Source organism: Bubalus bubalis, chromosome 21 (genome assembly GCF_019923935.1).
Source record: "Bubalus bubalis isolate 160015118507 breed Murrah chromosome 21, NDDB_SH_1, whole genome shotgun sequence".
Taxonomy (NCBI): domain Eukaryota; kingdom Metazoa; phylum Chordata; class Mammalia; order Artiodactyla; family Bovidae; genus Bubalus; species Bubalus bubalis.
The window spans coordinates 52318179-52332604 of NC_059177.1; the positions used below are offsets into that span (position 1 = coordinate 52318179).

Genomic DNA, 14426 nt, shown 5'->3' on the forward strand with positions numbered 1-14426 from the left:
TCCATGTTCTTATGCAATATTGCTCTTTATAGCATCGGACCTTGCTTGTATCACCAGTCACATCCACACCTGGGTATTGTTTTTGCTTTGGCTCCATCCCTTCTTTCTTTCTGGAGTTATTTCTCCACTGATCTCCAGTAGCATATTGGGCACCTACTGACCTGGGGAGTTCCTGTTTCAGTATCCTATCATTTTGCCTTTTCATACTGTTCATGGGGTTCTCAAGGCAAGAATACTGAAGTGGTTTGCCATTCCCTTCTCCAGTAGACCACATTCTGTCAGACCTCTCCACCCTGACCCACCCGTCTTGGGTGGCCCCATGGGCATGGCTTAATTTCATTGAGTTAGACAAGGTTGTGGTCCTAGTGTGATTAGATTGACTAGTTTTCTGTGAGTATGGTTTCAGTGTGTCTGCTCTCTGATGCCCTCTTGCAACACCTACCGTCTTGTGTTTCTCTTACCTTGGACGTGGGGTATCTCTTCACGGCTGCTCCAGCAAAGCACAGCCACTGCTCCTTATCTTGCATGAGGGATATCTCCTCACCGTTTCCTCTCCTGACTTTGAACGTGGAATAGCTCCTCTAGGCCCTCCTGCTCCCGTGCAGCCACCGCTCCTTGGACGTGGGGTTGCTCCTCCTGGCCACCGCCCCTGGCCTAGGACGTATTAATAAGTGACAATAAGCCCATTATATATTGACACAAATATGCTTTTATGAAAATTGTTTTCCAAAAAAGTTGTTTTTTAGTGAGGAGAACCATTTACAATTTCTTTAATGACTGACTTAATAAATTTAGCTAGATTCTCGTGTCTGCCTCTGTTCAGTCTGGAAATGCAAGTTGTAGGAACTTATCCTTGGATCTGCTGATTCTCACTGTTAGAGTGGACCCAGCAAGAGTTTTAACAAGCTCTCCAGTGGATTTAGATACATACCCAAACTTGAAAGCTACATACTGTGGTATTTCATGCATGCATTTTAAAATGAAGTTTTATACACGTGAAGTAAGTTTGCAGTATAATAGGATGTAAGAAATAGCTAAAAGAAAATGAGACATTGATCAATATGGAGATAATTTGACCCAGAGGTGAAATGTTGATAGCAGATCTCTTCAGAATTAAGAAGCTGGATATTTGACACTGTGATGTGTAAAGTTATGTGAGAGAGTTCTCTAAAGGAACAGGATATTAAGGGTGTTTAATTTGCCAGATGCTTTTCTTTTGCAAAATGCACATATATTTAAGGTCTCATTTTTAACTCTTAAATTATTCTTTTCCCTAGATAATCGATGCCACTCAGAAAGGAAATTGCTCCCGGTTCATGAATCACAGCTGTGAACCCAACTGTGAGACTCAAAAAGTAAGTTGAGGTAGATATGAGTTTGAAATATTTGTTCACAACTGCTGTTCTATTAATTTTAGATCTATATCAAAGATACCCATGGATATTATTTTTAATCATTTTTTCTTACTCTGTTCTTAAAATTTATTTTTAAATAAGTTTAGATTTATAGAATAATAAATAGTGAGGACTGAGTTCCTGTATGCTATCCTGCATTAGCTTCCCCAACTGTCTACTGAATGTAACCATAGTACAGTTACCCAATCCAGGAAATACTATTAACCATTAACTCTTTTAAAGACCTTGCTTAAATTTTGCCATCTGTCATTTTTCTGGTCTAGGATCCCATCCAGGAGCTCCAATTGCATTTAATTGTCACATCTCTTTGCCTATAAGTTTTATATATTGTTAAGGTGCCAAAATGAGAAACTAAATTTTAATTTTGATGAAGTCCAATGTGTAGTATTCAGATTTTATATCAATTATATATCCGTCTTATCCAGGTGCCAGATTTGGTGGTTTTAATATTTGTAAGGGACTGAGTGGCTGCAGATGAGAAAGATAATATGTGGTGTGCATGTAGGTATTCTTCTCACCCTCAACAAGGCCAGACTTTAGGTCTTGGTTATCTTTAGGTCCCTGTGCCTGGCACATAGTTGACATGCTTGATAAATCCATTTACTGAATTTGATAAAACATTTTGAGATAATTAATGATCTCCATACCCTCTGATTTGTGTTTCCAGCTTAGGAAACACACACACACACGTGTGTGTGTGTGCGTGTGCGTGTGTACATGCGCGCGTGTACGCACATGTATGTACATGTGTGTGTGTGAATATATACATATGTGTATATATTCACACACACATACGCGTGTTAGAATATTGTGGTTCTGTTTTAGGTTAAGAAAGCTATGGATTCACTCCCTAAAAAAAATACATCAATAATTTCCTCTCATATTGAAATAATGGTTTTGACTCTTGGATATTTTTTGCTCTTTAATCTCTGTACTAATAGATGTAGCTCTCCCAAGAGCCGAAACATATAATGAATAGGAGAACCCAGTGTGGATTTATTTAATTAAGTTCTGGTTCTAGTTTTGACTGTAGCTGGTGGCCACATGTCTAGCCATGAGACTCTAGTTTTACTGTGTCCCTTCACCTCTTTAAGCCTGGGTTTTTCATCCATAACATGCTCAGATGGTCTGGACAGGAGCTCTCCAGCCAACTTACATCTTAGATATTTTGGAATTACAAGGTCCAGTTCTGGCATATTTACCCCCAGTTTAATTGTCAGGTTTTATGCTCTTTTCTGATGCTTCACTTTCTGTACACTCAGCATTATAACCACGGCTTCATGCAGTTAAACTTTTGGCATTATTGTTTTCCTGTTTCCACACCCCATCTTAGCTTAGAAGATAGTTACTTTTTACATAGTATAAAGTAATACAAATTTGTCTGGTACTCAGTGATACCAAACATTCCCTATATGCCTGTTTTTAGTACAAGTGAATCCTTACTGTATGGAAATGTATTTTTAAACAAGTTAAAATAGCAGTTAATTTTATTAGAGATAAATTATAGATGATACTCTATTGGTAGCTCATTGAGTGGTAACTCATTAAGTGAGCTCATTAAGCTCATTCTTTTTTATTTTTTTTAATTCCTCCATTTGCTGTTTGGAAAAGCATTTATTGTCCAAAGAGACACATACATAATTAAGGCAGATAATGATGATCTTAAAAAAACAAAAGATTAACCAGTCATTAATTTATTTTCTTTTAAAAACAACACCTTAGTGGACTGTGAACGGACAACTGAGAGTTGGGTTTTTTACTACCAAACTGGTTCCTTCAGGCTCAGAGTTAACATTTGACTATCAGTTCCAAAGATATGGGTAAGTATTGATTCTGTTCTGTTTTGCTGCTTCTGATGGGGAAATACTGTTTAGATGTAGGAGTCTAAAACTTAGATATGAATTACTAAGAAGTTATATGTACTTTTAGTTCTTACCTATAGTGTTCTCTTTTAGTGTTTTCCTTTTACATGTCACATCAGGCCATTAAGGGATATTGTGCAGGAACTACATGTTCCTCTGAACCTCATTTATATAATTATGTTTCTAATGTAATTTTAAAACTTTTTATTATAGAAATGTCAACAGGGTGTGGATGTGTATAAAGAAAACAATATAATAAATCCCTGTGTAGCCATAATTCATCTGTCAATTATCAGCTCATGGCTAATCTTGTCTCATCTAGATCATATCATATACTCTGAAAAAATATTTTTGTTACCTAGTTCTGTCTACCAAAAACTGATGCAATAGCACTGAATACCCCTTGCGTTTATATTGTGGTCTTATAAAACCCCACTAAAAGAAAGGTGTCAAGTTTGTGACAGGTATTGACTCTGGATTATCTCCTCATGCCAGAAAACCAGTTATGAACGATTATGAGGGAATCTCACTTACTGAAAGTGGGAGAGTTTTTATTTAGACTTAAGCATCAATAAGAATAATAACTACCAGTGGTTTGAAACACAGTATATAAAATCCATGAGTTTAATGATTCTTTAAAACTGCGTTAGTCATAATTGAAAGGAACCAATTCGTGATTTTGAAAACTAATTTATGGTTTTTTAAATTGAAATATAGTTGATGTGCAGTGGTACAAAAGTTACGTGTGTACAACATGTGTTAAATCACTTCAGTCGTGTCTGACTCTTTGCTACCCTATGGACTGTAGCCCACCAGGCTCCTCTGTCCGTGGGATTCTCCAGGCAAGAATACTGGAGTGGGTTGCCATGTCCTTCGCCAGGGGATCTTCCCGACCCAGGGATCAAACCCACATCTTCTGCATTGGCAGGTGGAGTCTTTACCACTGAGCCACCGGGAAGCCCTTGTAGCCTATTTATTTTATGCATAATAGTTAGTACCTCTTAATCCCCTATCCATCTTTTGCCCCTTCCCCTTTATCTCCCCTTACTAGTAACCACTGATTTAAAAAATAAAAGAGGGAAAAAAGTCAAGCATTTATCCTTCCTTTCTTAAGTGAATTCTATTTCAGATTCAAGCAATTTGTGAGCGGAATTCTTTATAAAGATATTTTAGCTAATAAATGAGGTAGTGATGGTATCACCATTTGCAACACCTAATGAACTAATCGATTTAGGCAGTAGTCAGATATGCTGAGATTGACTGAGTTCCACGTAGGGCTCCATTTTTTTTTCTCTTGTATTTGTACTGTCCCCTTTGAAAGAAGGGAAACTAGAAATTAGATCTGTTTGTGATCCCCAGCTGTATTTATCAAATATTTTCGTGCCTCTGATCGTTACTGTTAAATACTAAAATCTATCAGTTTGCTTTTGGAATAGTCCTTCACGTTTTCCTTAGGTAGCTCTGGTTGCCAAGTAAATAGTTGGCAGAGGTGAATTATACCCAGGGCTGTAAACTTAGGCCTGTTCTTTCTTCCACTTTTTCTTGACTCCATGGTTACATTTATTTATTACTATATGTATTAGTAGTGTCTCATCCTTACATAATGATAATTTTTAATAGCCACGTGTTTCCTAAGTGTCCTTTACTAATTATGCATTGTATTATATATATATATGTATTCATAATAATACATTTTGTTCTGTGTGCCAGTTAAATATTCACGTATAAGTAATAGATACTGATCTATTTAAGCTATTTTGTTCTTAGCCCAAATAGATACATGATTTCTTATTTTCATACATTAGTAGGAGCTCTCATAAATGGAGAAATTACTTATTAACTTCTTGGCTGGTTTTGTCTAGCTAATAAAAGAAGATTGGGAAAAAATGAATTTTTTAAGAGCAATTTTCAGGCATTTCCATTAGCTAGTATCAGATTTGTTGGTATCTCAAAATAATTGTTTGGTTTTTTCCTTTAGGTTGGATTGACTTCTCTCTTATATGTAATTACTATACTACTATCAACAGTTTTTATGGTTTACCTTCACATAACAGACATCTTTCATATGTTCCTTGCACAGGAAAGAAGCACAGAAGTGTTTCTGTGGGTCAGCTAATTGCCGGGGTTACCTGGGAGGAGAGAACAGAGTCAGCATCAGAGCAGCAGGAGGGAAAATGAAGAAAGAACGATCTCGTAAGAAGGATTCAGTAAGTGTTGCATTCTTCTTTCAGCTTTCACCATACACATTTCAAGAAGGAAGGTAACTTTATTTATTGAACTTGGAAAAGTTAAACTACAACCAGAGAAAGTCAGGGTTAGTAGATGAGATAATTTTGGAAAAGTACAGTTGCTATTTTTAGTTCATAGAGATTACACTTGAATACTAAGAACTGTTGAAGTCATCTTGAAAACACATGGGCTAATAGTTTTTAAAAGCCTGTAAAATTTGTAATCTTACTATAAGTAACTTGTTAATCTGTCATGTTAATCTGTTCACATAAGTCTGATCTACATTCCTAATCTTTTAATACTAGTGTTTTCATTTGTTTGCAAGTGTTCTTAAAATCTCTAATCCTCTTTGGGAGCATAAGGTGAGCTTTGAGAAGTAACCGGTGACTCAGGAGTGAGAAAGGGATAGTCTCAGATGGTCTTTTTATTTAACCCATTATACCAGTGGTTGATAGCCTTTTTTCTACCTCAGTTCACACCTGAGACACTACTGGAGGTAAGTGGTATCTTGGTACTGAAGGGACTCTTAACTGGGACAAGAATTTTGTGTTGTTTTTCAAACCTCCCCTGTCTGAGGATCCCTTTGTGAGAGCAGTGTTTCTTCACCTCAGAACCACCTGCAGTGTCCATCCTAAAGATGCACATTTTGGGACCTAACCCTAGACCTGCGAATCTTCAGGGAGGGCTGGGTGAAGGAGCCAGGGAGCCTCAAATGTCAGCCAGCAAATCTATCTATCTGTGATTCTTGCAGCTAGCTCATTTCTAGGCTTTTCAGAAACCCATACTACTAAGAATCATAGATGACAGCCATCTTACTATTTAGATGAGCAGACAACAGACATAAGACACGGAAGGGATAATAGTTAAAAGGTGATTTCAGTAAGTCCAAATTAATTGCAGAGAATGAATTGAGAATCTGAATTCTATAAGAAGATTTAGATAGCAGGAAGCATTGAAAAGGGCTATTTAAAAATTCCCCAAAAAAGGGTCATTTAAAAAATGTAAAAAAGGAAAGTTTATAAGAAACAGTTAGGCTTGTACCACCCAGGATGAACAACTGCTGTTTAGAGTATTGTCATTCAGCTCTGTTTTAGAGAGCATACGTGTTGTAACTGTGTGTCAAGCACTCTTCTAATCACCTGACACCTTAACTCATTTGCTTCTCACAAAAAGTTCTTTTAAGTTAGGAACAAAGATTTTCCCTCTACAGATGAGAACACTAAGGCTCAAAGAGGTTACAGGGTCATTCAGTAGGCAATAGAAAAGAGCTTACCTAGTTCTTTTCTTTGCTCTTAACCATACTGAGTTCCTTTGTGTAGTTTTAGAAATGATATCTATGTATTTCTGCAATTTGTTTTTACTCTTATTTTAAAATTTGATCTATGTTGAGATATATACACACACATTTAACTGTTGTAAAGTTTTTCATCATGTAACTGTTCATTTACATATATTTGTACTCATGAACACTTGTGTTTTCAATTTTTTACTCCTCATGTCACCATTAAAGTCTTTGCACATGTCTCTTCTGTATATGTTTCTTTAAAGTGTATCCATGGAAGTGGGGTCACTGGGTTATAGCCCTTTAGCTTCTGGACTTTACTGTTAAGAGGAAATTTTTCTTAAAACTTCATTAATTATTTTTATTATTAAGGCTTATTTCATAGAATTGGTAGTTTACCAGAACAACCACAAAACTCATTAAACATGTTTCAGTTCATTTCAGTTGCTCAGTTGTGTCCAACTCTTTGTGACCCCATGAATCGCAGCATGCCAGGCCTCCCCGTCCATCACCAACTCCCGGAGTTTACCCAAACTCATATCCATCGAGTCGGTGATGCCATCCAGCCATCTCATCCTCTGTCGTTCCCTTCTGCCCCCAGTCCCTCCCAGCATCAGGGTCTTTTCCAACCTAAGCTAAAATCTACATAAAGGCTTTCATTTGGCTATTTTGTGTTTCCAAAACTTACATTAAAAACTGTCTTGTTGGTGGGGAGTGTTCTTATAATGTGATGGTTTCTTGGGTGGTATTATGCTGGCATCATAATGATAGAAGATGACTTTCTGCCTTCTTGATAAGATTCAGGAACCTCCAAGGGACCGAGATGTAGGTACTCCTGGTTTTTGCTTGCTTGTTTTTATTCTTATAGTAGTGTGTGCATATCAGTGTTTTGTATTGGTGTAGACTAAAGTAGATGTAACGTGAATCTAGTCATTTGGTGGGTTGAGGTCATGGGTTGCTCCTGATGTGAATTTGAAGCTATTCTCGAACAGAAATGTTTTGGATGAAACTTTACCCTGATAGAGGAAGGACCCAGAATGAATCTGAATCCCAAAAAGTTCATCTGTCCTTGACTCTCATGAAGAGCTTCACTCCACTTTCGGTTGGTTTGTCTGTTACTGAAATTCTGGCAGAATGCCCTGTTCGATTCTGAATTCTGGTCAGATATAGTTGAATAGAATCACAAAAATAGCACCTTTTGAAATTTCCAAATGTTAGGGCATTCCCTGGCATTCCAGCGGTTAGGACTCAGTGTTTTCACTGTCGTAGCCCTGGGTTCCATCCCTGGCTGGGGAACTAAGATCCTGCAAACCACATGGTACAGCTGTCACCCCCTCCCCACCCCAAAAAAAGAGAAAGAGAAAGAAATGCCCAAGTGTTAGTTTTTGGAAGTCTGTTGGATAGGGGATGCCAAGGAGAGGGAAAGAGAGGAGCAGTCTCAAACGTAGTTTTGTGCATTTTAACTGTTAACAGGGATATGTTAATGGCACTGTGATCTGTACCTGTCCACCCCATATTAGCCCTTGATTGGTGAACAGTTCTTATTCCTTGCTCTTATGATTGCAGCTATATACATATAGTTTATCTGCTTAACAAAACTGTAAGCTCTTCCAGAACAGATGATTGCCTTCTTTGGGTGTGTCATAAACTGCTGCTGCTGCTGCTAAGTCACTTCAGTCATGCCCAACTCTGTGCGACCCCATAGACAGCAGCCCACCAGGCTCCCCCGTCCCTGGGATTCTCCAGGCAAGAACACTGGAGTGGGTTGCCATTTCCTTCTGCAATGCATGAAAGTGAAAAGTGAAAGTGAAGTCGCTCAGTCGTGTCTGACTCTTAGCGACCCCATGGACCGCAGCCCACCAGGCTCCTCCGTCCATGGGATTTTCCAGGCAAGAGTACTGGAGTGGGGTGCCATCGCCTTCTCCAAATTTACACAATAAAGAGCATAAAAAGCCATGTAAGAGAGGAAATAGTTGTTTTCAGCAGCTAACAATCAAATCGTAGTGTCCAGAATATATAGAGAACTCCATCTAATCAATAATAATAAAAGAATAGCCCCAAAGGAAAAATAATTTCCACAGACACTTCAGTATTCCAGATAGCCAGTAAACATATGAAAAGAGGTTCAATCTCATTAATCAGAGGAGTACAAATTAAAACTACTCTCAGGTGTTTTTTGGGTACTCACCAGATCAGTACAAATTAATTCTGATGGTACACAGGAACAAGAGATCTCATAAACTAGTGTTGGAGGTGTAAATGGGTTTAGTCCATTTTGAAAACACTTTGATGTTATTACTAAAGGTGAATGTACGTATACTGTATGAGCCAGCAGTTGCACTCCTAGGTCTATAACCAGAGAGAGTTTTGTTTAAAATGCACATCAGGAGCCACAGCAGTACTGCTTATGTTAGAAAAAGTGAAACAACTCCTCATTAACATTAGTATGACTAAATTAAAATGTAATTGTGTGATGAAAATAATGTGGCTACATGCAACAGCATTGACTCCTAAAATGTAAAGTTGACTGCAAAAGAATCCTGGCACAAAAATTTTGTCCAGTGTGATTTCATTTCCAAAAAGTTAAAAATAGACAAAATTATAATATTTAGTAATTTATATATATGAAGTAAACCTATTTTAAAAATCAGTGAACTATTTCCTAAAAAGTTAGGAGACATTATCTCTAGAGTGGAGAAGAGAAGGTATTATAACAAGGAAGTGGCCTGCACAGCCCTTCAGGAACACTGGTGGTGTTCTCCCCATCACCCCACCCAACCCTTTTCCTGAGTGTTGGTTGCTATGGATGTTGCTCCACTGCTTGTTTACCTATTTAGTTGCTAATTGTTTATATCTTAGGTTGGTGCAAAAGTAATTGCGGTTTTGCTGTTGACCTTTGCTGTTTGATATTGGTATACATTCTTAAGTAAGTGTGGTTATGTTATACATCATTTTAATGAGCGTTTCTCACTTTTTTTTTTGCTGATAACTTATTGCTTGCTCTTTATTTTAGACTATGGAAATGATTTTAGACAAAAAGCAGATTCAAGTAATTTTTTTTTTTTTATCCAAGTTCAAAATGGGTCATAAAGCAGCAGAGACAACTTGCAATATCAGCAACGCATTTGGCCCAGGAACTGCTAATGAACAGTGCAGTAGTGGTTCAAGAAGTTTTGCAAAGGAGATGAGAGCCCTGAAGACGAGCAGCATGGTGATCGGTCATTGGAAGTTGACAATGATCAGTTGAGAGTAATCATCAAAGCTGATTCTCTTACAGCTACGCAAGAAGTTGCTGAAGAACTCAATGTTGACCATTCTATAACCGTTTGGCATTTGAAGCAAATTGGAAAGGTAAAAAAGCACAATAAGTGGATGCCTCATGAGCTGACCCTAGATCAACAAAATTGTCATTTTGAAATGTCATCTTCCCTTATTGTACGCAACAACGAACTGTTTCTCTGTTGGATTGTGACGCACAACAAAGAGTGAATTTTCTACAGCAACCGGCAGTTACCAACTCAGTGGTTGAATTGAGAAGAAGCTCCAAAGCACTTCCCAAAGCCAAAACGTGTACCAAAAAAAGATCATGGTCACTGTTTGGTGGTCTGCTGCTGATCTGATCCACTACAGCTTTCTGAATCCCAGCAAAACTATTGTATCTGAGAAGTATGCTCAGCATTTCAGTGAGTTGCCCTGAAAACTGCAACACCTGCAGCCAGCATTGGTCAACAGAAAGGACTCAATTCTTCTCCATGACAGTGCCCAACTGCACGTCGCACAACCAACACTTCAAAAGTTGAATAAACTGAGCTATGGAATTTTGCCGTATCAGCCATATTCACCTGACCTCTTGTCAACCAGCTACCACTCATTCAAGCATCTTGGCAACTTTTTGCAGGGAGAATGGTTCTACAACCTGCATAAGGCAGAAAATGCTTTCCAAGAGTTTGTCAAATCCTTAAGCATGGACTTTTATGCTCTAGGAATAAACAAACTTATTTCTCGTTGGCAAAGATGTGTTGATTCTGATGGTTCCTATTTTCATTACTTAAGATGAATTTGAGCCTAGTTATAATGATTTAAAATTCGTGATCCAAAACCCCAATTATGTTTGCACCAACCTAGTACTTTTCTATATGTATATTATATTTTATCAGAATGTATTAAAAATGGTGCCTGGGCCCATTAAAGATAGTTCATATCCCAAAATACTAAAGTATTACTAAAGAATAAGAATTTATAAATATTGATAAATTGTGTTGCATTTGGTTGCACTTGATTCCTTTCATTGTAGTATATTCCAGTATGTGAACATACCAGTTTATCCAGCCTGGCCATGGGCATTTGGGTTGTTGGCGGTGTTTTGCTCTTTTGAATGGCTTTTCAATGAACATTCTTCTGATTCTCTGATGCACAAGTGCAGAAGTTTCTCTTGGGTTTATTCATAGGTGTGCAACTGCTAGGCATAGAGGATACAAATATTTCATTTTTCAGGCTAATGCTTTATTTTTTCTGACCTACTTTTCACCTGATACAGTTTTTTTTCCTCCCATAAAGGCAGATTTTTTTGTTTTGCTTTCTTGCAGTGTCTTCAGCACTTAAAACTGTACTTGACATATAAGTGCTTGATAAGTATTTGATGAGTGAATGAAGCTTTTCAAATTGATCATACCAGTTTGTTTTCATTATTAGTGTATAAAAGTTCATTTTTTTAATTTAAAGTTCATTTTGATCCACGTCTTTGCCTAAACTCAGTATTATCAGACTTCTTACAGTGAGTATAACATGGTTTCTTATTGTGGTCTTAATTTTGTTTTCCTTATTACTGGTGAGGTTGAGCATCTTTTCAAATTGATTATTAGGTTAGTTGGAGTTTTGTTGTTGTTCTTGTCTTATAACCAGATTTTCTTCCCTTGTTGTGGCAGGTGGATGGGGAGCTAGAAGCTTTGCTGGAGAATGGCGAGGGTCTCTCTGATAAAAACCAAGTGCTCAGCTTATCCCGGCTAATGGTTAGAATTGAAACTTTGGAACAGAAACTTACCTGTCTCAAGCTCATACAGGTGAACACTTTGATATTACTTTATTTCTGAATTTGAGGTGGGACATTTAAACTACAATCCAGAATGATGAAAAGGAATAATTCTAATAAGAGTTACTCTTATTTTTAGAATGGTTTTGCAAGTTCTATATGACATTGAAAACTTGTACTCTTAAAAATGTCTTAAGAGTTCAGCATCACTTACTCTCTTAGTAGATACTGTTTTCTCTCTAGTCAAAGAACATGGTGAGATTTTTTTTCTGTGTGTGTGTGTGTAATAGTTCTTAATAGAGGTCTTCCCTCCTCCCTTGATTATTAGCATGCCAAGGCCATTTTTACCACATGATCTCAAAGCAAGGAATTTTAACAGGAATATGTTTATTCCAGTTTTTTTTTTAATTTAAATTTATTTATTTTAATTGGAGGCTAATTACTTTACAATATTGTATTGGTTTTGCCATACATCAACATGAATCCGCCACGGGTGTACACGTGTTCCCCATCCTGAACCCCCCACCCCCCACCCCCCCCCGACCGCCCTCCCCATACCATCCCTCTGGGTCATCCCAGTGCACCAGCCCCAAGCATCCTGTATCCTGCATCGAACCTGGACTGGCAATTAGTTTCTTATATGATATTATACATGTTTCAGTGCCATTGTCCCAAATCATCCCACCCTCTCCCTCTCCCACAGAGTCCAAAAGATTGTTCTATACATTGTGTCCATAAAAAATTGTTTTATAGTTTTAGCTTTTCCAGTAAAAATGGTGAATGTAGTTTTTTTCTTAATCCCTCAGAATTGAACTTTAGTAAAGTCCAGGTTGACATTTTAGGTATCAAAAGAGATTATAATCTTACTCTAAAGCATTTATTAATTGCACAATTCTAATTGAGTTAATCAAAACAGAATTTCTAGATTTCTTTTTGAATATAAACGAACTTTTCAGTCCTCTCTATGGGCCCTTTTTAATGCTGTTTCTGGTATTATTTGTCTCCTTCCTCCAATCCCCAATACCCTGCATCCTGCTTCCCATCCCCCATGGAAGAACACACACTCACAGTCTTGTCTGAAGTCCTTTCTGGAACGTCACGGGCTGTCTTTGTTGTGGATCTGGATGGCAGAACTAGGTGATGGCCGGGAAAGTAACCAGAAGCTTCAGGAAGAGGTCAGTTCACATTCAACCTGCTTGTTTCTTAAAACAACTAAATTTATTATTTAGGTTGAGGGCATTCTGATAATATCAGTGATAATGAATTTGTTGTTGTTTAGTTCCTAAGTCATGTCCAACTCTTTGAGACCGTATGAACTGTAGCCCTCCAGGTTCCTCTTGTCCATAGGATTTCCCAGTCAAGAATTTTGGAGTGGGTTGCAATTTCCTTCTCCAGGGATCTTCCTGACCCTGGGATCGAAACCACCTGTGTCTCCTACATTACAGGTGAATTCTTTACCACTGAACCACGTGGGAAGCCAGGTGGATAATGAATTTAGCTCTGTAATTATCACCCATATTAAATAATTGCATAAATTTTATCATCTCGGTATCATTTCTGTAACTGTAACTTTACACACACCTTCCTTGAAGTAAGTTTGCCCACTGGTTTTCCCTATGGTATCTTTTAAAGTTTAGTACTGCATAGTTGGGAACTGCAAGAGCAAGATACAATAACATCATTGTTACATGAAAGACCCAGTGTGTTGCTAAACCATAGTTTTTAAAAGTTAGGAAGCTATATGGAAGTTGAATTCTGAGGTTCTAAAAAATTAGTAAAAAGCTGAATTTTGATGACAAGAGTAAGAACATTTTGAGGAGTAATCAAGTGTTTTTAAACATCTAAATAAATGTTCGTTGATAGCATCATTAGACTTGTTATATTTATACCTTTCCATACAATATTTTCTAACTTGGTTTAAATGTAGTTCTTTTTAATCATAAGTTCTAATATAATCCCAAAGTCATTTAATAATATGCTTTTTAAAACAGAAATATGAGAGTGGTGAATTGAGTGATTGCCTTGCCTCCATCCTTCTCTCAAGAGATTCAGCAATAAATAGGAATTGGGGAAGCATTGGGGTTTCTATAAAACTACAGTGGGGAAATACTTTGGAAAGAATTCTTGAATTTCAGAGAGTGGGGATGGATGATTATCTTGGAATGAAGAGAGAATCTCTGCTATACAGCTGTTTGTCAAAGACTAAGGAAATTAAGTGATATTTGTGTTTTTGTGTGTATATAAGACATTTAAATGTATATTTTTTGTTGCATAGTTTCCAAGCATTTATCACAGTCACTTGGGAAATTTTTTAGAAAAACATACCTAAGATGAGGTCCAGTAGTGTTGATATTTTTTTTAAAAAATCTTTTTGGGTTTGAGAACTACTGGTGGAGAATATTAATCAAATTAGTCCTAATAATATGTGAGCAGTCACCTGCTCCACATTATATTTTTGCTGGTCAGTGTTACTAAAACACTTTTTCGGGACTTCGCTGGCAGTTCGGTGGTTAAGACTTTGTGCTTCCACTGTAGGGGGTGCGGGTTTCATCCCTGGTTGGAGAACTAAGATCTCGTATGCCTTATGGTGCAGCCGAAAAATATTAAAA

The 14426-nt window shown here is 37.4% G+C and overlaps 1 protein-coding gene across 10 annotated transcripts in view; it reads left to right on the forward strand.

Moving 5' to 3' along the window:
* The window catches only part of SETD2 (SET domain containing 2, histone lysine methyltransferase), an 83066-nt gene that overhangs the window by 40254 nt on the left and 28386 nt on the right, over positions 1-14426 (forward strand). For all 10 annotated transcript variants that reach the window (XM_025272219.3, XM_044933889.2, XM_025272223.3 and 7 more), the window contains exons 7-11: positions 1278-1355; positions 3138-3235; positions 5358-5484; positions 11714-11848; positions 12873-12992. In XM_025272219.3, coding sequence (XP_025128004.2) covers positions 1278-1355; positions 3138-3235; positions 5358-5484; positions 11714-11848; positions 12873-12992 — 558 coding nt within the window. The remainder of the gene's footprint in view (positions 1-1277; positions 1356-3137; positions 3236-5357; positions 5485-11713; positions 11849-12872; positions 12993-14426) is intronic.